Raw genomic sequence first — 25285 nt, 5'->3', positions numbered from 1 at the left:
CTAGAGCCAGGGCTTTCTCAGCTGCGGCTCCAATCTGGTGGAACGCTCTGTCACAAGAGACTAGGGCCCTACGGGACCTGACATCTTTCCGCAAGGCCTGCAAGACAGAGTTGTTCCACCAGGCCTTTGGTCAGGGCCCAGCCTGACTCCCTCCTCTGGCAACCTGCACAGAATTTTGCTCAACGGTTGCCATTAATTTGATTTTAATTAATTTTTATAATGAAATGTTTTTAGAATGTTGGATTATTTGATTGTTTGATTATTTGATTGTTGTTAGCCGCCCTGAGCCTGGCTTCAGCTGGGGAGGGCGGGATATAAATAAAATTTATTATTATTATTTAATCTCCTAGCTACTGTCCCCACTATTACGGTCCCCATGGAAAACTGGGTGGGGTCCTGGGTAGCATTGGCAATGGACGCTACCATTTCAGAAATCTTTTGTGTGTGTTTTTGGACCGAGCCATTATGTGGTTGCTCTACCAAGCCATCCAACCAAACCTAGCAGAGAAGGCTACCCTAAGGAAGAGTGACTGCAGGCTCCTGAGTAGGTTTTAGGTCAAAGTCTGAGCAGTGCTCTGACACATCTTTGAGAAGCGCATCTCTATCAGTCAGGATGACAGATCCACTCAGGAGGGCTGCTACAAAGGCATCCACTGCTGGGACTAAGGGACGTGGGTGGCTATGTGACGCGGGTGGCGCTGTGGGTTAAACCACAGAGCCTAAGACTTGCCAATCAGAAGGCCGGTGTTCGAATCCCCGTGACGGGGTGAGCTCCCATTGCTCGGTCCCTGCTCCTGCCAACCTAGCAGTTCAAAAGCACGTCAAAGTGCAAGTAGATAAATAGGTACCGCTCCGGTGGGAAGGTAAACAGCGTTTCCGTGTGCTGCTCTAGTTTGCCAGAAGCAGCTTAGTCATGCTGCCCACATGACCCGGAAGCTGTACGCCAGCTCCCTCAGCCAGTGAAGCGAGATGAGCGCCGCAACCCCAGAGTCGTCCGCGACTGGACCTAATAGTCAGGGGTCCCTTTACCTTTACTATGGCTTGCTGATCAAAAGAATAAAATCTTTGTGCAAAGCCATTAGATTATTTGGCTATGTCTAGCGCATTCTGACTTTGAAAGATAAAAGGGAAAGGAACTGCGTACTGAGAAGATTTTGGTTCATGAAACACAGAGGGTCTTTCAAGAGGCTGCAGTAGACAGATCCTTTGAGACTAGTTGGAGACCCAAGGATAAGATTACATTGAAGAGGAATGGTACGAAATCAGCATCATTAAAGAGTCTGGTATTGGAATCATAATTTATGTGACCTCATTCCATTTCTCAAGATCTGAGAAGAAGAGTCCTGCTCTGGAGCTGGTTTTGATTGCTCAACTGCCCACTGAGCACGGGGCCTATTTCTGAGCTACATTAAGCTGCTGGGAACCAAACGAGGACAAAGAGATTCATTTCCCTCTTCTTCAGAGGAGTGGTGTCTGATCAGGATGATTAAGCTGAGTGGCCTTTGCTCATTTCTTTGCCATCACTATGTCTACAGCATGTTTCATTTTCGGGTACCAGCTCCTTAGAAATGTCAGCCAAGAGAGTATCTTTTGTTTCTTTGAATAAAGAATGTCTCCATAATAAACTAAGGGAATAGGGAGCACTAGCTTGATCAACTGAGAAACTTCAAGAGATACAAATAAATTGGCATCTGGCAATAATTTAGTAATTTCAGAATGACACAATCCCTAGGATTTTCACTGCAGAGGCAAATGCACAGGGAAGAAACACCCTGGAAACTGTGTGTGAGCCCAACCTCAGAACACAAAGAAGTGACCACGGGAGTCCCTTACCACTCTGATCAAGCGTCCAGACTTGGCATCAATCACCAGAACCTTTTGCGAGCATGTTGCCACCAACAGGTGGCCCAGAGGGAAAGGGGCAAAGCAGAGTCTCTCAGCCATGTCCAGAACAGTGCTGTCCAAATCCAAAATGCTCATATCTACTCTCAGCAGCTGCCAGGAAGAACAAATAATAATAATAATAATAATAATAATAATAATAATAATGTCCCATTTCTTGAAGCAAATATTTCTGCACTAAAACAGAAGATGAGGAATATTTAGAAAGAGAACACTCAGGCCTGGTCTATACATACAGCACAATTAAGTGAAGTGGACTGTACAACATCATAAGGCATGAGATGCACTATTTTTCAATAAAGGAGCAGGGGCCGACCTTAGTAATACAACCCTCATGCCACCTTACCGAAGTCAAGTAAGCGGGGTGCTGGGCTTTTGGGAAGAAGGCGTGAGAGCTCTTTGGCAGGGTCTTAGAGCCTTCCTGTCTTCTTCCCAAAGCTGGGCAAGCATTAACTGGGCTTTGAAAAGGAGGAAGGGGGACTCTAGGACCCTGTCATAGCCATTACACATCCTTCCAGAAGCAAGTGCTTACTAGGCTTTGGGAAAGAGGCGGGAATGCGCTTCCTTGGCCCCTTCGACCTGTGTAGGGAAACCAGTCACGCTGTCCTAAAGCCCCCTTTGCAAGAAGGGATCCTGGCCAATCAGGATCAAACAAATGTTTGTCAGGAGAGAATGGCAGCACTATGTAGTGACAACGGTGGACAGGAATAGCCCCCATGTTTATAAAACAAACTATTACTGCAGCCCAGCAGATGTAGCTAAGGGCCGCCCTGACTGAGAACAGGCCAGCATTTCAGGTGCTCTCTGGGTTTAGACAAAAAAAAACCCTGTCAACTTTTCCACTCTGTAACTGTGAGGGTTACATGTTTCTGGAAGCTTCTTTCCTGAGGGACAGCGAGCGGTGAGCAGGTGTCAAGTTACCTCATCTAAGGAATAAGCATCCATGAGAGTCACGATGTATTTGGAAGGTCCCACAAAGGCCAAGAGGCGTCCATCGCTGCTGACAGAGAGCGCATCAGGACCGTGGTCAGCATCTTGTGAGGTGACATTTGCTGAATGAAAGGTAGATATTTAGTATGAGAGGTTATTTGTTTTATTAAATCAGAGCACTTCTACCCCACCTTTCCCTGCAAGGAGCTCAAGGTGGCATGCAGGGCTCCCCACCCCTCCTCATTTTATTCCCACAACAACCCTGTTAGGGTGGGACTCAGTGAAGGGCCCAAGGTTACCCATTGACTCATGGCAGAGAGAGTATTTGAACCCTGGTCTCTTGGGTCCTTAGGGACGCAGGTGGCACTGTGGGTTAAACCACAGAGCCTAGGACTTGCTGATCGGAAGGTCGGCGGTTCAAATCCCCACGACGGGGTGAGCTCCCGTTGCTCGGTTCCAGCTCCTGCCAACCTAGCAGTTCGAAAGCACATCAAAGTGCAAGTAGATAAATAGGTACCACTCCGGCGGGAAGGTAAAAACGGCATTTCCGTGCGCTGCTCTGGTTTGCCAGAAGCGGCTTAGTCATTCTGGCCACATGACCTGGAAGCTGTACGCCGGCTCCCTCGGCCAATAAAGCAAGATGAGCGCCGCAACCCCAGAGTCGGCCACGACTGGACCTAATAGTCAGGGGTCCCTTTACCTTTACCTTACTCTTGGGTCCTAGTTGGGCACTGTAACCACCACACCAAGAAAGTAGAAGCAAAGACTCACTCATCAACTCACACCAAAATCATAATGCAGCACGAGTTCCCAAACCATTAGGGCCGGAGTCAGGACCCCTTTTCTTGTCAATGGCCACATACCCTTGGGGTAATTTGTTGGCTGCAGCACACCAGTGGTGGCGGAACCAGACCCAAAAGTGGGTGGGGGCACCCCTTTTCATGGAAGTCTTTCCCAAATGAGGAAATAAAAATGGAAAATGAACTTTGGCAAAAGAAATGCAAGCAAAGGCTCTTGCTGGTGGTGGAGCACCACTTAGTTAAGAGCAGTTGTGGGGACAGGAATGCAAGAGAAAGGAAGCAAAGAGCAGGGTGCTTTAATGGGCACTAGTACAATTAATTGGTCTTAAGAACAACTATTTAAGAATTGTTGCCTGAGTTTGCTTGCTTCCTCTTCCCTCCCTATTCCCTTTTCCTTTTGTGCCATGTTGAAAGAGTGCAGACAGGAGCTGTCCTGTTTTAATTGATGGTATACAAGCTGCTCTGGGACCTACTGAAGCTGAAGGGCAGAGTACAAATGCTCTAAGTAAATATATTAACAAACAAACAAAAACCTTACCTAGTACTCTGATAACGTGGCTTTTCTGGATGGCAGAGTTATAAAGAGCCAGGGTCCCATGGCTGCAGGAACTGTACATGAAATTGCCATCTGGGGAGAAGGTCAGGCCTGTGATTGACCCACGGTGCTGCCTGCAAAGTACCAAAAAGAACGAAAGAAAGCAGAACGGGGAACCGGAAATTAAGATGGCAATCAAACTAGTTCATGCATTGATCCTTAATGAGGTGGCACACATGTCAGGTCCATAACACTTCAGATGGCAGCAGTGAGCTCACATGATGGAGTTAAAGAAACATATGGAGGGCAAGGCTATCAGTCGCTATCAGCCACAGTGGCTAGGTTCTACCTGCATTGATGGCAGCAGTATGCCATTTGCTTGGAATCTCAAGTGGGAAGAGCACTGTTGAACTATAGGCATTTAGTTGGCCATTGTGAGAAAACAGTGCTGGACTTGATAAACCATTTGTCTGATCCAGAAGGACTCTTCTTACGGAGTGTTCCTCCATTAAAAACCAAAACCTTTTGCATAGAAAACAAGAAGGATTCTAGCCTAGCCTTCTCTGCAACAGGCAGGTTTTCTACATGGAGGGATACATATTTTTTATAATGAAGGTGTGTCCCACCATTTGATTTCTTCCCCCTACACTCTCAAGTGGTATAGCCCATACAGAGCTTTTACCACTTCACTGGTCAGAACCAGGTCCATGTCAACAGAGAAGCCTGCCTGCTCTCCTAGACCTCACCCCCACCCTGCACTTTTAGCCTCTTTTCCAGCTTCTCACAACATCAGAACTGGAACAGAGAACTCCAAAGTCTGCAAGAAGCTGATATCTACACAAGATAATGTTGATCTCCCACATTTCTGTTCCTCTTGAAAGAACATCCAACTGAGTTGTATCCAATGCTACCCAGAGTAAACCCACTGAAATGAATGGAGATTAGTAACAGGTTCGTTAATTTCAATGGCTCTTCTTTGAGTAGATACAACCCATTGCCCTCAACTTTCATCATTTTGGATTGACACATGGAAGAATGCTCAGGATGCAACTTTGAAAGTACATATTGAATACATACTTGTGTTCCTCAAGGAGTTTTGAGGCAGCCAGACTGATGGTCCTCACGACACCAGTATCAAAACCGCAAGCAAAGATAAATTGCGAGGGATGGAAAGAGACGGCACACGGTGTTTCGTCAGAGGCAGTGAATTCATAGAGCTATAGGGGGCAGAAGATCGTGCTGATCAGACACAAGATGGGCTTGCGATAACAAGCTGCCAAAGTCTTAGGCCTCATTCTCACTACACATTTAAAGCACTAAGATACCACTTTAAACAGCCACGGCTTCCCCTAAAGAATCCTGGGAAGTGTAGTTTGCAAAGGGTGTTGAGAGTTGTAAGGAGATCCCCTACTCTCCTCACAGAGCCACAATACCCAGTGGTATATTAACTAATCCGTCTACCCAGGGAAACCTGAGAGCTGTAGCTCTGTGATGGGAATAGGGGTCTCCTAACAACTCAGAGGAGCGTTAACAAAACTACAGCTCCCAGGATTCTTTGAGTGAACCCATGACTGTAATACTTTCTTGTTTCAATAGGCTTCTGGGAATTTACTATTTTTTTAGGAAGGAGCTGTTGCTGTGCTGTTTGTATTGTAAGGATTTGTATGTGATCTTCTATCTGTATATATTTGAATTCTACTAATGGTTCGTTGTTTTTTAATGACCTTTTTTTTTAGCTGTTTCAATTTTAGTTGTAAGTAGCCTTGAGTCCTATCAGGGAAAAAGCCAGGATATCATTAATAATAATGCGGTATCACAGTGCCTTACATTTATAGCACAGGTGTTGCCTTAACCTCAAATCTCAGCTCAATGTCACACAAGCAGATAGGCTTGAACCCAACAAAACAACTAACAGGAGATAACTCACCAATTCAATCCAATAGACGTATCAGCTATTAAGGAAGGACTGAACCATGGTGGGGAAGACTGACATTAGTGCTGTCATCCAGACCTAGGATAGTCACGTCCATTGATTTCAACAAGCTGACTCCAAGTAGAATTAACGTTTGATATGATGCTCTGAGTCCCCGGTAGACTTTACAAAAAAGGCATTCTTGACATTACCTGCTGCATAGAGTCAAGGTTCCAGACGCGAATGGTGTTATCCTGAGAGACAGTCACCAGCTGCTTCTGGGATCTCTCCACAGAGAATGCCAAAACAGAATCCAGATGGGAGCGCATGACGGTGCAATAGTCCTTAGACTGGATGTCCAGGCAACCCACATTCCCAGAGGCAGTTGTGCACAACACCTTCAGGTTATCTGGGCTGATGCGGACTGAACTCACCGGGCTGTGATGCTCTGCAGGAAGACAAGCTGCCCAATGAAGAGTCTGCAGGTGACATGCTTGTGACTCATTTCTCACTTTCAGGCATGAGTGTTTATGCTTGTGAAACCAAAGCGACACCAGCCACAGGTTTGGCAGAATGCATTTTTTAAAACAACAACAACAATACCCGGAGGCTCAGAGGCAGCATGCCTCTAAATACCTGTCACTGTGAAACAATAGCAGGAGATGGCTATGGACTATCCTGCTTGCGGGCTACCCAGAGGCCATCTGGTTGGCCACTGTGGAAAACAGGATGTTGGACTAAACAGGCTTCTAGGTAGGCCATGAGAACTCTTCATATGATTAGGGAAGCAAACGGGCACGGATCTCACACTTCATGGCAGTTTTTCTAAATTTACATGTAGCCTGTTAACAAGACAATGAAAGATGTCTAGGTTCTGTATATTCTGTATACCTGAAAGAGCGTCTCCACCCCCATCATCCAGCCCAGACACTGAGGTCCAGTGCTGAGGGCCTTCTGGCGGTTCCCTCACTGCGAGAAGTGAGGTTACAGGGAACCAGGCAGAGGGCCTTCTTGGTAGTGGCGCCTGCCCTGTGGAACGCTCTCCCAGAAGATGTCAAGGCAATAAACAACTATTTTACTTTTAAAAGACAGCTGAAGGCGGCCCTGTTTAGGGAAGTTTTTAATATCTGACGCTGTATTGTTTTTAATATTCGGTTGGAAGCAGCCCAGAGTGGCTGGGGAAACCCAGCCAGATGGGCGGGGTATAAATAATAAATTATTATCATTATTATTATATGGTGAATAGGTTACTGGAGCCATGCCTGCAGGGTGAACATGTCACAGGGATTGGTGGTGGAATTGCCACAGAGCTCTATTTTCTAAAACAGGGGACCATTTGTCAGTCCGAGGGCCACATTTCCTTCTGGACAACCTCCCAGAGGCTACATATCACTGGTGGGCAGGGCCAGAGACAAAAGAGAACAGAACAAAGGATGTGAATTTTACCTCTGCACAGTAAGGCAGTTTCTGCACAGGTTCTGCTATCTCCTCCATCCAGGCTAGCAACAGGCATCATCAGAGTTCTAGGACATATTCCAGCCAGGCAAAAACTCAAAGAGGCTGCAAGGATTGGCCAATGAGGGGTGTGGCTTGGGAAGAGCTCCTGGGGCCCGATGGGAGAGGCTGAGAGGACCACGTGGGCCTGAGGATCCTGATCCTTAGTTTACTAAACAAATCTTGTCTTGAGATGTCTCAATTATATACCTATGCAGAGCTTTGACAGCACGATCCTGAAGCTCTACGCACCTGCCTCCAAGAAGACTTCAGAGAAGTCCAGTGGCCACAGGCGCAGGTAGCCATCTTCAGAGGCTGTGGCACAGAAAGTTGATGAGAGACATATGCTGTTCAGTGCTATCCCAGGACCTGAAAGAATAAAAATCCAGTACACTCTGAAGCACAAGAGCTGGCAGTGAAGGCCTCACACTGTATAGAGTCGGCTGTAATCTGAGCAAGAAGATTTGGAGCTGGCCCAGATACCCATGTCAGCCATTATGGGATAATTCTGAAATTCTTTCCGTGCTAGAAGCCTTTAGTGCAACCTTCCACAGCTAGCCAGAAGTAGCTTGTGTAGAGGAACCTGATGAAATCTATCCCTCAATCAGCCATTCATTTCTTTGGAGCTGGGCAGGAGAATATTGCATGGGTCAGAGCCATATCCCACCATGACATTCTTAAAGGCATCAGAGCCAAGCTGATTTCTGCCACCAACATGTTGCCATTTGAGCGCTAGGAAAATTAAGCAACACGGAAACAAAAATTATTCCTTGAAAGAGGACTGCTTGCTCCTGCACAACACCTGTGTTTCAAATGGATTGTCTCCAGGCTTGTATTTTCTAACCTGATGCCCTCCAGATGTTTTGGACCACAAATCCCATCATCCTTGACCATTTGGCTATGCTGACTGGGACTGATGGGACTTTTTTTCCAAAACATCTGGAGGGGACCAGGTTGGGAAAGGCCAGTTTGGCAAGTTCCCAAGAGGAAAGTTCTGTAGGCAGCTACGGAAAAACCTATGCAGCCCACCTGAGTTAAAAGTTTGCTTCTCCCGCCGATGAGAGTGCTGCCCTTCTGATGGCAAGAGACGCCGGGCATTTCTGACAGCGACATTCTTATAGTTGATTTCCAAAACGTGTCCACTCCGGCTGCAAACAAACCTGAGAGGAAAGCAGCAAGGTCACCCAGCAGCAACATCATTATAGGACCAAAAGCAATTATAAGACTTTTAAGGGTGCCAGCTTTAAATCAGTAGGTCAAGCAACAAAAGTTTTAGCTGATTAAATCTACAGCTGACAATTTAATTAAACAGGAAGAGAGTTAAGGGAGCTCCTGCTTATTTCATGTATACTGTATTTCTGAGATGTCATGTAGCTTAGTCTATGTTTTCTGGAATGCTTGATTGAACTATTAATAGGCTTTGGTGGTGGAAAGAAGTGGATCTACCCAGGGCTCTAGGGAATGAGATCATCCCTGACTTGCCCAACTCTAATTAGCTAAGGGTCCTGGAAGCATGAAAGTATGATCTCATTACCAAATTGGTCCATGTCAGGTATGGAAAACATTATAGAAACCCAGAAGCCTGTCTTGCAGTTATCAGCTTTTTTCAAAAGCATTCATCAAGGAGCAATAAAGTGGAGCAGCTTCTTACAGTGTCCGGTCTTGTGGCTCTCGCTGGGTGGAATGGCCTGCTTCGAAGTCCAAGTCCGTGAACTCCATGGAACGGTACTCGCCCAAATTTACCGGGCAGGAGCGCAACACTCCACTCCGGACCCGCCACAGCCTCACGTTGTCTCGGCCACACGACACCATTCTGTTATAAGAAATGCTGGGAGTATGAAACTAGACAGGACTTGCTTTTAAGGTACAAGTCTTGCATCGTGCATTGTCACAGTTCAGGTTCCCACAAGCAAAGGGGTGCCTCTTTCTCTCCTCCTGCGTGATGCTGCCTTTCCTTTTTCAGCCTCTGCTTGCTGCCCTGGGCTCCTTTGGGAGGAAGGGCATGCACACGCAATAAAACAGCAACAACAAGCTCCACTCTTTACCTGGTGTCATCAAAAAAGGCAATCTTTAAGGCCTGGATGTCCACATCTGTGTGCGCTTTGGCAAGCATCACCACCTCTCCCCCATGGTTCACCTGAACAGTATTCCACACCACCACCATCTGCAAAAGGAGGAGAGAGAGAGGCAGCTGGGTGGGACACAGAAGAGCCAGGCTCAGATCCCTCCTCATCCCTAAAAGCTCACCATGTGGACATAGTCAAAGTCAGCACAAACAAAAAAAACCCACACTGCCAGGAGCTTCTGCACAGACCCCAAAGGCAACTTCTCCAGCAAGCGTTAGACGAGGGCCCTGCGGGACTTGACATCTTTCCGCAGGGCCTGTAAGACAGAGCTGTTCCACCTGGCCTTTGGTTTGGACTCAGTCTGACCCTTATGTTTCCCTCCCCTTATGGTTTTGATTTATGGGCTACTATTAAAATAAGGCTGCATTTTAAATTGTATTTCAACCCGTATTTTAATAAACTGGGTTTTTGCTTTTTTTTTGTTTTTTGTCCCGTCCCATTATGTTTTATTGTAATTTTATTGGTGTTAGCCGCCCTGAGCCCGGCTCTGGCCGGGGAGGGCGGGGTATAAATAAAAAATTATTTTTATTTTTATGATTAGACATTCAGTGGCATTAAAAACACAGCAGCTCAAGGAGCAGACCACTAGCCAAAATCTTGGAAGGCCTGTGGCATGAACCTGACCCTGAAACAACTCCAGCAACAATCTCAAAAAACAGGTCAAAGACATAGCCCTTGCAGAAGGGGCACATATCCGTAGTGTAAAGGTAAGGTAAAGGACCCCTGGATGGTTAAGTCCAGTCAAAGGTGACTATGGGGTTGCGGCGTTCATCTCACTTCAGGCCGAGGGAGCCAGCATTTGTCCACAGAAAGCTTTCCGGGTCATGTGGCCAGCATGACTAAACTGATTCTGGCGCAATGGAACACCGTGACAGAAGCCAGAGCGCAACTCAGCCGGACATCCACCTGCAACTCACACCAAAGCAGCACTTCCTTGTCATATAATCAATGCAACACTCTTCTAAGGTACTGAGATTTTATTTTTTTTTAAAGCAATAGCAGCTCTAGTAAAGTTTCATTTGGATCTCAGTACATTAACAACCAGGTGAATAACTGATCAGGAAAACCTTGCACCCCCTTCTTGCCACATGCTATGACAGAACTCACTCAAGAATGTTAGACAGCAGAGACCAGAGATGGGCAACCTCAGGACAGGGCATGTGGAGTGGACGGCAGCACCGCAGGCGTTTCTAGCCAGCCCTTTGGATGCTCCGCCCACACCACACCCACTGCAAAGAAAGAAATGCTGATTCACTCACTGTTTTCCCATGTCGGTCCTTCCCAGTGCCACACAGGATACCCCCGCTGTAGGAGAAGCTGCAAAAGAACGAGGGGCCAGAGCTCAGCAGCACGCAGAACAACCCGGGTTCAATCTCCAGTTAAAAGCATCAGGTAATAGCAAGTGATGTGGAAAACCTCTGCCTGAACCCCTTGGCAACCTTATGCCCATCAGAGTAGACAGCACTAGCATAAGTGGAGAAGCAGACTGAGTACTTACTCTAAGCCAGATTCCGCTTTTCACTAAAAACCCAGTTTTGACAGCATCAAAACTGGCAGTCTTTCGTTTTCTACCTGGCTGCCATGAGTCCTGTGAAGGGGTCATGAACAGGGTGTGTGTGTGAGAGAGAAAGAGAGACCTTAAGGAGGAGTTTGGGGAGTTAGATCTAGACCCTTGGCAGGGTGGGCATAGCAGATTTTGATCAAGAGACATCTGTTGAGATCTGCCCTCCAAAGGAGGCTCAGGAAAACTCTCAGAGGTGCCTTCTGTTATCTTTGTTCCAGACACACACTCCTCAGCTTTACCAGCTGAGATGTCTCCAGTGCCTTCCCGTTACACAGCAGCCTTCCCAGGAAACAGAGGGGAATACATTTGATGCCAAGCTGGCAACTAGGGCATGGAGATGCCAGTGTGCACAAACCTCACCTAGCCAACCCATTCCAGAAGGAGTGCCCTTTTGCCTGCCTAGCCTCAGGGCTCTGGCTGCTTGGCCTGCTAAATGCTGTGCCCTCCTCTCCCTCAAATGGAAGGTGCAAGGGGCTTGTCACTTGTCGGTTCAATATTTTAGAGCATGCCCAACCATGCCTTTGACCTCCCATGTAACCACTGGTTCTTGCAACCTGTGACTTGCCTTACGTACCATACTAATCTTAAAATTAAAGCCTATGGGAGTCAAGAGTTCCAGCTCCTCCTTGCGCCCCAGCCTACCCTGCTCCCTCCTGCACTTACCTGAGGCAAGAGATTGATTGCATCCCCGTTTTAAACATGCAGAGGCACCTCCCCGATGGAAAATCCCAAAGACGTATCACACTCAGTTGCCCTATCTGTGCAGAGGCCAGCAAAGTGCTGTTGCCGTTGAACGCCAATGCCGCCACCTGCAGAAAATTGAGACATTGTGGGAAAGGGTACCCTGTGGCATTAAGCAGAATTGGATTCCTTTCAGGAGAATCATGTGCCTTTTACATAGGAAGGAACTGCCTGTCACTGCTCCGCTTTCAAACCACACCAATTTGCCCAACATACAGGAGCTGATCAAAGAGCTGAAAGGTAATCAAATCCTTCTTATGGGGTTTTTATTAAACTGGTAACAGAAGCATGAAGGTCTCCAGAGAATGGCTGTTGCTGCTGTAACCTCGGCCACCACCTGCTACTTAGCATTCACATAGAACTGGAAGAGCTTCACCTTCACTTACAAGAGCCCTGTAAGGTAGGCTGGAATTATTATTCCCCACGTGGCAGATGGTGATAGTTAGTGGTGGTGCTAAGGATGAATATGGCTTGCCTAAAGCCCATGATAGAATTATAGAATTGCAGTTAGAAGGGGCCACAAGGGTCATCTAGTCCAACCCCCTGCAAGGCAGGAATACTTCACCCAAGGTGGAGCTTGAACCCACAACCCTAAGATTAAGGGGTCTCGTGATCTACCAGCTGAGCTATCCGTATGAAGGCAAAATTTCAAAAGCAGACTTTCTGGTCCCTAGCTTAGTCTCTCAGGGCTCTCTCCCCAGGGAACATCACCCGGTGCCAACAATGGCATCTTTTCGACAGCAGGCAAAGATGTTCCAATTCTGCAAGGCTTCAAGGGACATGGTGCTTTTTGCGGCCATGGTTTTGTGTGCATGTGCTAGCAAGTTTGTAGTGGTATTGCAGTTGCACGGAGGACGGATGCTTTTCCTTTTATAATTTGTTTATTGTACATGAACATTTTCAACGTGTCATATTTTAAACTGGTATACTATGTTTTACTTCAAGACATTTTTGTTTGCAAGAAGCAACTCATTAATTAGCCATTACGATCAAAATCAAGCAAATTGATATCCTCTTTTTAGTAAAAAATAGATATGACCCTTTCCCCCAGAGTGAACGCCTGTTTTTAGGGGCTATAAAATTGAATGGGGGCACTTGGTCCTATGGGTCTGAATGCCCCTTAAGTGCTGCCACTATCCCCTTCTAGCCTTAGTTATGCCTGTTGCCCATTCTGACTTGCCCAGAACCTTGGCTTAACAAACTACAGTTTATTAATGAGTGCATCTTCATAAACAATAGTTTATTACCATTAGTATTAGTATATCCATAGTATTATACCTGTAGATTTCACACAATACACACAGAGAGACATGCACCAATGCAGCAACGATAGAATCATAGAATCATAGAGTTGGAAGAGACCACAAGGGCCATCGAGTCCAACCCCCTGCCAAGCAGGAAACACCATCAGAGCACTCCTGACATATGGTTGTCAAGCCTCTGCTTAAAGACCTCCAAAGAAGGAGACTCCACCACACTCCCTGGCAGCAAATTCCACTGTCGAACAGCTTTTACTGTCAGGAAGTTCTTCCTAATGTTTAGGTGGAATCTTCTTTCTTGTAGTTTGGATCCATTGCTCCGTGTCCGCTTCTCTGGAGCAGCAGAAAACAACCTTTCTCCCTCCTCTATGTGACATCCTTTTATATATTTGAACATATATATTTTATATATTTTATATATTTGAACGATGACAAAGGTATTTTGGAAGCAATATGCGGGAGCCAAAGGTGTACACGGATATTGGACAAATAACACAGCAAAAGAATGCCTGCCCCTTTCTGTTTATTAACAGCTGCAAAAACTGCATGCACACAATGATCAAAATCAAAGAAATTAACTTTCGCGAATTAAAGCAGGAAGTCAGGCTGTGGATATGAAATTCTTTAACACAGGGGTGGGTAACCTGTGGCTCTCCAGGTGTTGCTGGATGCTGACTCCCATCACCCCTAGCCAGCTAAGCCAACTGCTGGGAGTTGTACCTCAATCTGGATGACCACAGGTTCTGCAACCCCGCTTTCACAACAGCTGGGTGAAGTTTATGAGATACCGAAATACTGCTTCTAATTCTACCCAAGTCTCAAAACGCATTCATCTAACGTTATGAATGCTCCTGGTGCATACCAGGCTTCTTCAACCTGGTGCCCATTCCTGGCCACTGGCCATACTTGCTGGGGCTGAGCAGAGTTGCAGTACATAACATCTGAAGATCCCCAGGTTGAGAAGGGCTGGTGTATTTTTAAGTCTCTCCTGTATTTTTATTGACATGTAGAAAAACAAGACAAAAGAAACAAATATTACCTTATCAGTGTGCCCAGCAAAGAACCGCTGTCTGCCAGTGTCTAACGCAATTGCTATAATCAGAGCGTGGCAGGGGTAGACCACCACAGATCCATTTGCAGCCCACAGAGCCTGGGTGACAAAGACAAAAGGTCAAATGATAGATTTCTGCAGGGAACGGACCACACTTCTTACTTGAAGCATTAAGTGCTAAATACGTACGATGAATAAATTCAGGCATACTGACCCATTTGGTGCTGCAGCCTCCAAACCCAATAACCCTCTTCAGCTTCAGGATTGGATCTGGCAAGAGCTTCTGGAGGAGAAAAATTAACCCGTCATCAGATTTAAGATACGCTGCTAAGGCCAGGACTACGTACAATAATACACTGAAGTGAGTCTCCATCTTTTCCATTCAGGAAAGGAATCTCGACATGCGTAGAAGTTTCCTGTAAGGGCGTGTTACCCAACCAAATTATGGGATGGGAGAGGCCTCTCTTTGACATAAAGACCGTTGTTCTGTGGCAAAGCGCTTGCTTTTCAAGCAAAGGTCCCAGATTCAATCCCTGGGTAGGGAAAGGTCTTATTGGAAGATTAAGGACGGATAAAATAAATGGCGACCTCACACAGTGCATAGTTAAACTACGGAACTCACTCCTGCAGGAGGCAGTGATGGCCACCAACTTGGCTTTAAAAAGGGGAATGGAGAAATTCATGGAGGACAAGGCTATCCATGGCGACCATCCATAATGGCTATGTTCTGCCTCCAAGGTCAAAGGCATTATGCCTCTGAATATCAGGTGCTGGGAACTGCCGGTGGGCAGAGTGCTCTGGTTAGCCCCTGTGAGAACAGGATGTTGGACTAGATGGGGCACTGGCCTGATCCAGCAGGCTCTTCTTACGTTCTTAAGATTGCTGGCCGAAAGGCCTGGCGAGCTGCTGCCAGTCAGTGTAGTTAATACTCATACAGATGGACCAATGGTCTGACTCGGGATAAGGCAGCTTCCTGTTTCCAGTAGCTGCTCCATGCACATATGGCTTGTGGCCAGAATTGGAGGATCGGCAGCCACTGCTAGCGCAGGGACTGGTGTGGGCAGCAATGATAATAGGAAAGAGGCCAAGACTCAAGAGATCCACAGCTTCTCCAGCCAACCTGTGGATTCAGAATTGATCCTGATTTGCTTGTACAAAAAGCTGTTGTAAAGCCATGGCCGGCCTTTATTGAGCCTACATCATGATTTGTTAAAGGGGTGTGTGTGTTACATGACAATGAGCATTTATCCTGATTTGTTTACAGGGTATTTGCACATCTTACCATTAATCATTTGTTCATATCAAACTTTTCAATTCATTTCCTCGCTGCTTTTCAAACCACTAATAGTCTTGTTCCTTTTTAAAGTGGATCTGTTACACCAGGGCAGTGGTTTTCAACCAGTGTGCCGTGGCACCCTGGGGTGACTTGAATGATGGTCAGGGGTGCTGTGGGAAACACTGGTCTCTGTCCCTGTTTCCATCCCATCCTTTGATGCCCTCTCACATCTCTGCTTCCCAAAGGCTTGCACAACTGTTTTTTTTTTCCAGCAGCAGCCCTGGCTATATGTTCCGCAGGTGAACGGTGCCTCTGGGAGGCACCTCTCTTTAGTGGGGAAGAAGCTCACCAGAGACCAGGGACGGCAGCAGCAGCTGCCTGGAGGACTTCCCAAGGAGAGGGGAGAGGAGGCTGAGGGAACACTCCACAAGGGAAGGTGTCCGAAAAAGTGTGAGAGGCTGTCAGCTCTGCAGGCAAGGGTTGCCGTAAGTGGACTCTTGAGCCCCACAGGGTTGCCGCTGAAAGAATGGATTTAGAAAACAATGGACTCAAAAAGTTTGAAAACCTCTGCACCAGGGTAAGAAGAGTGATTTTATCCACTATAAATATGCAAATCAGTTTGTGCCTGAAACTCTCCTGCAAAATACTGACAGTCTGCAGCTATCAGTGGCTGAAGAGGCCTGATGTAGCTATGTCTGTGAAATCAAGGCATCTCTTCCAGGTAGCAAGGGGAGATGGGAAGTTTAAGAGTGGTACTTTAAATAGTACTAAAAGGCAGGATCTCTCACCATGCAACGAACTGAGTCCTTGGTGGAGATCACCTTTGGCCCCATCGCTTGTGCACACACATCCTGGAAAGAGACAAAATAAATAAAAAATGTTGGCATGGGAGTCAAGAACCATTTAGGGGTGTGTTATTATTTATTAGCCCTCCAGATGTAGTTGGACTGGCCAGCATGACCAGTGGTCAGGATGAAGGGGGTTGTAGTCCAACCTCTGGAGGGTGGTGGGTATCCCACCCTTGTCATAGAGCGTTATATTTTTTCTATGTTGCTTGCACTCTTTGTGCAACCTTATAAAGGCAAAGTTCAGCCTAGTGACTGTATCCCAGATGGCTCCCCATAACATACAATTTCACTGCACATAATACTCTCACAATCAAGCGAGAGGAAGTAGCCATTGCACACTTCTGCTTACAGAGACAAGAGTCATCTTGCTGCCCTGGAGTCCTTTGGAAGTAAGAGTATTATATATCTTCCCTTTAACAGGTAAGAGCTTCTCTGGGAAGCAGCAATGGTGGCTCTTTTGCTGTCTATTTCTTGATGACTAGCAGAGAAGCCTTCCTTATCTGACCATCTTTTCCAATCAAAGGTGAAAACAAGCTATGGATTTATTATTCTAGGATGTGCACTCAAATGTCATGGCTATGGTGCATGCTTACCTCATCAGAATCAACACTGACAGCATGAACAGTAACATCCCCATTTTTGTGGGCGTAAACATGAATGCTGCCATCGCCCTCTGAAGGTGCTGGGAGAGAGGAATCCCCCCTGGCCTGTGGTTCTTCCCTCCAGCAGGTCTGGTCCACAGTGTCTACTGTCTGTACAGGTGCAGAGGTTACCCGGTGAATCTTGGGGATGTTCTTTGTAAGGAAGGGAGACCGGCGAGGAGTCTGAGAAAATGATAAGCATTGAAAAGCAAGGATCACAGTCACAAATCTCCAGGTTCTAAGGAGGGCTAAATCAAGACCCTTTGCCAGATGCAACTGCCATAGAGCACTGCTTCCTGAAAAGGCAGATGCAATCCAATTCCAAAATATACCGTACATGGCTCTGGGCAAGAGAAATAGCTATCAAGGCATACTCACTCGCTTCGGGCTGGTAATTTGTTGGATGAGAGACACTCTGTCCTGAACAGGCTTGCTTAGAAATACTTCCTTTGGAAACTGGCCAACTGGATTGTCTTCTACATGAGGAACTGAAAGGACAAGCAGAAGACACGTGACAACAATCCACTGTAGGTTTGCTCAGAAATAAGTCCCACTGCATTCAATGGGGCTGTGCTGTCAGGTAATCATATCTAGGCTACATAACCTCACCTGGGACTTGCTTCTGAATAGATATGTAAAGGATTGCACCATTAGGTTCTTGAAGACCTCTAGGGGAAACTGTCTCAAATGGGAATCGATTCCAGGACTGGAACAAGCCACGCATTGCTGCAAAAAGGACTGTATTCTATTGCTAACTCATTTCTTATTGAATTCAGGAAGGGAGAGCAGAAAACTTCTGGAAGCAGGCCTGAGTGCAACAATGTTCTCCCCAACTTAGGATTCCCAGAAGCTGGTACACTGCCTCCAACAATGGAGGTAGAACATAGTGATCATGGCTAGTAGCATCTTTTAGTACAGGGTTAGCCAATGTGGTTCTCTCCAGATGTTGCTGTACTACAATTCCCATCATTCCTGACCACTGTCCATGCTTGCTGGAGTTGATGGGAGTTAAGAGTATCTGGAAGGCAGCACATTGGCTCCTCCTGTAGTAGATGTTTTGCTCACATCCATTCTCATCTGGCATAAGGTGGTCTGTGTTGGATGAATTCTGTCCTGGGATGAAGAGCTTCCATTCCCCTACAGCCTCCCTTTTTTTCTTTTTTTGCCTACCTGCAGCAGGATTCAAAGTGCCTTTTTGAATAGAGTCAAACGGCATCTTGGACCCATCAGAAGGAAACCTGAGCAAGAAGATCAGAGAAAGGGTGACTGGTAAAAAGCATGGAATGTAAGGAAGAAATGGTTTTGTTTCACTGGCTCAAAGGAGGATGCTGGACTATCAGACAAAAAACACAGAGTTACACTGACTATGGCCATTGGAATGTGGCCAGATGCAGCAAATTCTGCATGTTGCAATAAACAACCTGGACAAACCAAAGAGGGTGACCATATATCAAGATACTGTTAATGAATGGTTAGCAGCCAAACGGCTTTCTTCGGGGAGCTTTCTGTATTTACAGATATGCGGAAAATATCTACTTCAAATCCCCAAATGCAGTAACAGGAATGCAGCCCAATGATGTTCCTTAGTCCCAGCACCATAGAGGTGTTTATCAGGATCCTGTCCAGTGCAGTATCACTGCCAACACTAAGTTCTGCAGGGGCACCTCTCTTCCTACTGAGCTATGTGCCAGACTCCAGAAGCTTCTCGAGAGCAGGGATGGTAAAAAGCCTATTTGGTTCAGTTGAAATCTCCTTGGAGTTGGCTAATGTTTGAGTATTCTAGTGCAGTGGAGTTGGGAGACCAGGGTTCAAATCCAAGCTCATGCATCTCACTGTGCAACCTCTGGCCAGTTATTCTCCTTCCCTCAACCTAACCTACCTCACAGGGTTGTGGTGAGGATAAAATAGGGAGCAGAGAACCCTGTGCACCACCTTGAACTCCTTAGAGGAAAAGTGAGATATAGATCGAGAACAACAGAGGTGCATCTAACATCTTCGCTGTAGAGCTTTTACCATATGAAGACACACCTCTTTATGCTGGTCTTTAAAGTTAAAAGTATTTTGTTTTGCAGGATCTCACCTCTTTTGCTGAACCCATACTGTTCTCTTCTGGTTGGAGCAGTTTTACTCTCTAAAATTGTTGGCTGTTTGGTTTTTATAACTGTTTATTATGTTGTTGTAATCTACCTTGTGGTGAAGGGCAGGTAAGAATTCTTATAAATTGATAAAATATGCCAAATCCTGGCAAGTTTTGGAGACACAATAGTCAGAAGCATACATGAACTATAGCACTGCTCACTCACAACACACACATGCACACACACCATTTCTTTAACCTCTAAAGGAGAGATATTATACCAGTTATAAAGAGAAGCAAAGGAAGAAAGCTGACATCCCACGTAGAACCACAGAAATACAATTCAGCAAACCATACCTAACATAATCGTAGAGGTCATGCCAATTTTCACCTTTCGGCACAGGAAATGTCATTTCTCGTGGCATGGGGGAGATGCCCTGCGTCGCTAATTTGGACTGATGAGCCTCAGAGGAGGTCACACCTAAAAGCACAGAAAGGATGAAGGAGGCAGAAGCATCATTTGTTAGAAAAACAGCTTGTAGAACTCCAGTATCAACCTCTGCGAGAACAGCATTACACCAGCCTAATCCTATGGTATGCAAAGTAGTCAGTATCCTATTACTGATTGGCAGACTGGGGTCTGTTTGTGCTATAAGTCTCAACAGCTGGAATTCATGACTTCCAATTAAAAAGTGGGGCTCGGCATGAACATGTTGCAATCTGGAGTGTTCAGGGTTCCAAGTAACTGGACTGTATTCCCAGCCTTCTCAGTTTTCTTCCACATTTCAGTTAGTATTCCATGCCCACTGAGGACGCTCCGTCCTCAGTGGTCTATAGCTGTAGGTGGTAATTCTTCATTTTGGATTTTGGGGTGAATACGAGGGGGACAAACTTGTGCTGATGTTGAAAAGGCTGTTCCGTTTTGCTGCTAATGAGGCTGCTTGAAATGTGGAATTTTTTTTGTTTTTCCATTTGATTTTCTTTCATGATGTTCTTTTTTTGATATATTGTTACACTATGTTTGTAATGTTTGAAGAAATGTTGTGAGCTGTGTATTCCCCGACCCCAAAGTAAAATGGCATATAAATGATCTAAATAAACAAATGCCCTAGATATAAAACAGCTTTAACCATGAGATCTTAGCAGCCACATTCATAAAACTATTAAGTCAGTGATCCTTTACGCAAGTTCCTTTTAATTCTCACCTGGATCAAAGAGCAAGTCACTAGTGAACAGGTTTTTCACCAGCAGGTTGGAGCAGAGCTTGACACTCTTGAGATGGCTATAGCTTCTGTTCAAGTACAGAGAGAGGATGTAGCGGAGGTCAAGAATCAGGCAGGTCCACCGCACACTGCTGGGAGCCAGGCCCACCAGGTCTAAAGGTCAGAAACACACCAAGGAAACACCTGAATTTATATAGACATTCAACACACTAAATCCCAAACCTTACAGGCAGAATGGGCTTCACGCATTAGCCCACTTCTAATGTGTGCTTTGTGAGGAAGTGGCTATGATTGTGAGCTGGGATCCAGGTAAGCACCCAGTTCAAATCTCTCCTAGGTCCCAAACTTCCTGGGGAACCAATAATCTTTCAGTGCCTGCTTCCCATATAAGGTATAAGGATAATCATCATGGTCTACTTTAAAGGACGCTTAGAAGGATTGCTGTGATAACATATAGGAAGCACTAGGAACTGTCAACCTAGCAGTTCGAAAGCACGTCAGAGTGCAAGTAGATAAATAGGTACTGCTCCAGAGGGAAGGTAAACGGCGTTTCCGTGCACTGTTCTGGTTCGCCAGAAGCGGCTTAGTCATGCTGGCCACATGACCCGGAAGATGTATGCCGGCTCCCTCGGCCAGTAAAGCGAGATGAGCGCCGCAACCCCAGAGTCAGTCACGACTGGACCTAATGGTCAGGGGTCCCTTTACCTTTACCTTTAGGAACAGTCAAAGGTGCTATTATATAGATGCCCAAAGTAGTATTATTTTGGGGGTGGCAAAGCTTTGCTTCTTCATCCATAACCACGTTCTGTTCTCCCTACCAGATCAACTCAGAGTCTGACCAAAAACCTAGTTTCTCAAGGAACTTCTAATTTCAGCCACCAGCATCCTGAGGACCAAAACAGAAGGCATTCAGAGCTACCTAAGCTTGCTGAGCAAACAGCAATTTGGTTGGTCTTCTTTGCGTTTTACCTTGCTTGGAAGCCTTGGATGTGCTTTCATAGACTGACCCTCTGGCTGCCCCACAAATAAACGGGAACTGCAGCCATGTGGCAGTTGACTTGAACTCCTTAAAGAGATTGGAAAAGGAAATGCGGACCACCTGGCTGTCCTGGAAATAAAGAAATGCAGACTAGTCACATGGGTTGGCTATTTCAATAGGAAGGCAGCAAACACCCAGTTCTTAAGAAACAATAAATATCAGTAACCATGGCTGATGAAAGACAACCTACATTTTAAGCAAAGCTACGTACTGTGACCTGTGTGGACCAATGATGGGCAGAAGGTAGTTCAGGATCTACTGAGTGATCTCTTGATGATCAGCAAGGTGTTCTAACTCCCAACTGTTCGGCTCCACCATCTCTGAACTGTGTTCATTCCAGCTTGGTATTATAGCAACAACAACAATCTAACTTTAAAAACTAGTGTCTGAGTTTATGTGGCTCCCCTATCTTCCCGCCTCATTTCCTTTTTTTGTTATGCCTTTCTGACTGTCTGTTGGTGAGGAAGGTCTTTTATTGCCCCTGATTATATGTAAGCTGCTCTGGGAGGCTTTTTGGCTGAAGAGTGGAGTAAACAAAAAAGTTAAGATTAAACTAGCAGTGTGAAGGATTTCATTTGAGCTTTTCTGTGTGCACAGCAACTGCTTTATAAGTGAGCCAGCAGGTGGGGAAGCTCTGCCGGGCAATGATTCTCCATTCCTGTCCCACAGTAATCTTATTCCGGAGGCCCTTTGAGATTTCTTCAGGCCTATCTTTGACAACCATAAGGACTAGAACTTTGCATTTCATTAAAGCGAAAGCTACAATGCTCACGGGACGTGGGTGGTGCTGTGGGTTAAACCACAGAGCCTAGGACTTGCTGATCAGAAGGTCGGCGGTTCGAATCCCTGCAACGGAGTGAGCTCCCATTGCTCGGTCCCTGCTCCTGCCAACCTAGCAGTTTGAAAGCATGTCAAAGTGCAAGTAGAGCAATAGGTACCGCTCCGGCGGGAAGGTAAACGGCGTTTCCGTGCGCTGCTCTTATTCACCAGATGCAGCTTAGTCATGCTGGCCATAGGACCCGGAAGCTGTACGCCGGCTCCCTCGGCCAATAAAGCGAGATGAGCGCCGCAACCCCAGAGTCAGTCACAACTGGACCTAATGGTCAGGGGTCCCTTTACCTTTACAATGCTCACAAAGCCAAGTTCTGCAAAGGTGAATGGATCAAGGCCTCCAAAGAGAATATGCCCACTCGATGGTACCACAAAGGGTACTGTAAGAGATCTGCATTGCCTCAGACCACCTAACATTGTCCTCCTGTTCATTTCATTACACAACTGGTCATTAATAAATAGGAGAGAAACACTCACCTCTGTGGCAACGTCCAAGTGCACCACGAAATATTTGGTCGGTGCTGGCTTGAAGAGGATGTAGAGGTAGTGACCGGTGAGACCCAATGACTGTGTGCTGGTCTTGGGGAGCTGGAGGTAGTTACTAGCAGGCACAGCACCACTGATGCGGTACACTGTCCCTTTCAGAGTCTTGTCCTGAAGGCAGGAGGATAAAACAGATGGAACAGCTCAGGTAAAATAAATCAAGTCACACAGAAGCTGGAGTACAAGGCTGGAGGAAACCAAGGATACTGAATCCCCTATGTAGCACAATGGCAATTAACACAGCATTAAGGAAAGATCAGCAAAGGACTTAGTGTTCCATTTCACTCTCCCTGATGTGATACCCAAGTGGAGGGGGACAAGGATCCAGTTCAATTCCCAGAAAGCCCCAGGTTTGAGACCTCCAGCAGATGGAAGTTCTGACACATATGAAAATGTACATGGCTTTGGTGGGAAGGCGTATGATGCAGAAACCTTCCTAAAGCCAAAACAGGTCTGTGGCTGGCCCAGCCTTCTTCAACCTGGTGTAATGGGTCAGTGCGCCTGGCTCTTGACCAGAAGGTTGGTGTTTGAAACCCACCCAGGGATGGCTGTGGGCAGGATTCCTGCACTGCAGGGAGTTGGACTAGATTACCCTTGTGGTCCCTTCCAACTCTACAATTCAATGATTTTATGATTACAGAGGTTTTGGATTACTACTTTGTTGTCCAGATACCTGGAGGCAAAGGTGCCCTTATGCATGCTACTTCTGAGTTCCATTAGGGAAAGGCCGGATAAATTTGTCGCTCTTTCCATCTCCCACCTATTCATGGAAGGGAGAGCTCACATGCAGCAGTGGTGGCAGTGCCACACTTGGTCGTCTGCAGACTATTTCCACTCACCACAGGCGACCAGCTGAGTGCTAATACCAAGGCTACGTTTAACTACCCAAGAAAGGATCAGGAACTTCTGACACTACCATAAAGGTTGTCACATCGCCCTCCTTCGTGGACCTTTTCCATTCCTCAACTTTAAAGTGCTTGAAGATGTTTAGATAGGGATGCTGCCACACTGTAGAGAAAACAGATCAGTTAACCAACAAACAATGTACGGTAATTCGTGCTATTGAAACTACTTCCCTCCTTTTACACAAAGCAGGATTATCCCTGTGCTATCTTCCAAAATTAGAATTAGACTCCTAAACAGAAGGACAGCTATGAGTCCCAGTGGGGGGGTGGGGATTTGTATTTTTGCTGAAATGATCGCATTCTCTCAATTTCCCCACAAAATAAACTGTTAAAGATAATCAACAGAAATGCCATCTTACTTTCCAACATCAAAAAATGAAGAAAAAGAAATAAAAACTTAGCCAAGGTATATGTGAGAAGGTTCAATGCCTAAATAATGACCTTACTTTTAGTAAGGGGATGGGGGTTGATTTTCGTTTTGTCCTATGTGACTTTTTGGGATGAACACTTTTAGTATATTCTGCTTTCCAGATTGTATTTTATTTTTTCTGTTAAGGCACTGTAAGTCCTACTGAGCATTTAACTACTGCATATCAGATAGATATTCTATTTCCTGATTCATCATTTCCATATATTGTACTTGATATAACTTTATTTCTCTCAAAATCTCCTGTGACTTTGGTTTTGCTCTCAATTTCTTCTCAATTTCTTTTATTTTCTCCAGAATTTTATCTTTCTTCTCATTTTGGCTTCTCTTCTTTATAGCATTCTGTTGTATCAGAAACCCTCTCATGACCGCTTTGCTTGCGTCCCAGATTACTCTTTTTTCTACATTAGTATTCATATTTATCTCAAAATAGTCTCTCAAGGTTTTTTGGGCCTTTTTATACACTTCTTCATCTCTGAATAAAGTGTCATTCATCCTCCATCTGAAGGAGCCAGTTGATATTAGTTTCATCTCCATCCATTCCTAGCAGTGTTCTTGTGCATTAAGCTGCATGGCAGACAGAAATATAAGAGGTTTTTTTTCCAGGTATGAATGAAGAATAGTTAGCAGTGCCTTTCACGCACTGTTAAATGTACAGGAGCTCAACCCATCTAGGAAAAACAATAATGTATCTCAAACAATTAAAGTTAAAAGGTAAAGGACCCCTGGACGGTTAAGTCCAGTCAAAGGTGACTATGGAGTTGCAGCACTCATCTCGCTTTCAGCTCAAGGGAGCTGGTGTTTGTCCAGACAGCTTTCCGGGTCATGTGGCCAGCAGGACTAAACCGCCTCTGGTGCAATGGAACACCTTGATGGAAACCAGAGCTCATGGAAACACTGTTTACCTTCCCGCCACAGTGGTACCGATTTATCTACTTGCACTAGTGTGCTTTCAACTGCTAGGTTGGCAGGAACTGGGACAGAGCAACGGGAACTCAGAACTCACCCCTTTGCAGGGAAGCTCAGTGGTTTAGCATCCCGTATCTCAAACAATACTGCAGAAACAACCCAACAAGTAGAGTGGGGAGGCAGAAATGGGGGAGGGGGAGAGAATAAGCCTGTTGTGACTTATGCCCCTCGTACTATATATTAAAAAATTTC

General features: G+C 45.8%; 1 protein-coding gene across 1 annotated transcript in view; it reads right to left on the bottom strand.

Annotated features, from left to right (window-relative positions):
• Positions 1–25285, bottom strand: part of WDR90 (WD repeat domain 90) — a 45583-nt gene that overhangs the window by 19246 nt on the left and 1052 nt on the right. The window contains exons 2-23 of the mRNA XM_080981906.1: positions 23709–23800; positions 22727–22903; positions 21349–21487; positions 20362–20532; positions 19514–19637; positions 18250–18317; positions 17458–17567; positions 17032–17262; positions 16379–16441; positions 14529–14597; positions 14303–14413; positions 11927–12072; positions 10959–11016; positions 9619–9737; positions 9225–9386; positions 8603–8733; positions 7826–7942; positions 6292–6527; positions 5245–5384; positions 4171–4301; positions 2824–2954; positions 1834–1995 (exon numbers count right to left, since the gene is read on the bottom strand). Coding sequence (XP_080838032.1) covers positions 1834–1995; positions 2824–2954; positions 4171–4301; positions 5245–5384; positions 6292–6527; positions 7826–7942; positions 8603–8733; positions 9225–9386; positions 9619–9737; positions 10959–11016; positions 11927–12072; positions 14303–14413; positions 14529–14597; positions 16379–16441; positions 17032–17262; positions 17458–17567; positions 18250–18317; positions 19514–19637; positions 20362–20532; positions 21349–21487; positions 22727–22903; positions 23709–23800 — 2888 coding nt within the window. The remainder of the gene's footprint in view (positions 1–1833; positions 1996–2823; positions 2955–4170; positions 4302–5244; positions 5385–6291; positions 6528–7825; positions 7943–8602; positions 8734–9224; positions 9387–9618; positions 9738–10958; positions 11017–11926; positions 12073–14302; positions 14414–14528; positions 14598–16378; positions 16442–17031; positions 17263–17457; positions 17568–18249; positions 18318–19513; positions 19638–20361; positions 20533–21348; positions 21488–22726; positions 22904–23708; positions 23801–25285) is intronic.

Source organism: Podarcis pityusensis (genome assembly GCF_964106645.2).
Source record: "Podarcis pityusensis genome assembly, chromosome: 14".
NCBI classification, from domain to species: domain Eukaryota; kingdom Metazoa; phylum Chordata; class Lepidosauria; order Squamata; family Lacertidae; genus Podarcis; species Podarcis pityusensis.
The sequence above is the reverse complement of the archived record's forward strand: the minus strand, read 5'-3'. Positions and strand labels throughout refer to the sequence as shown.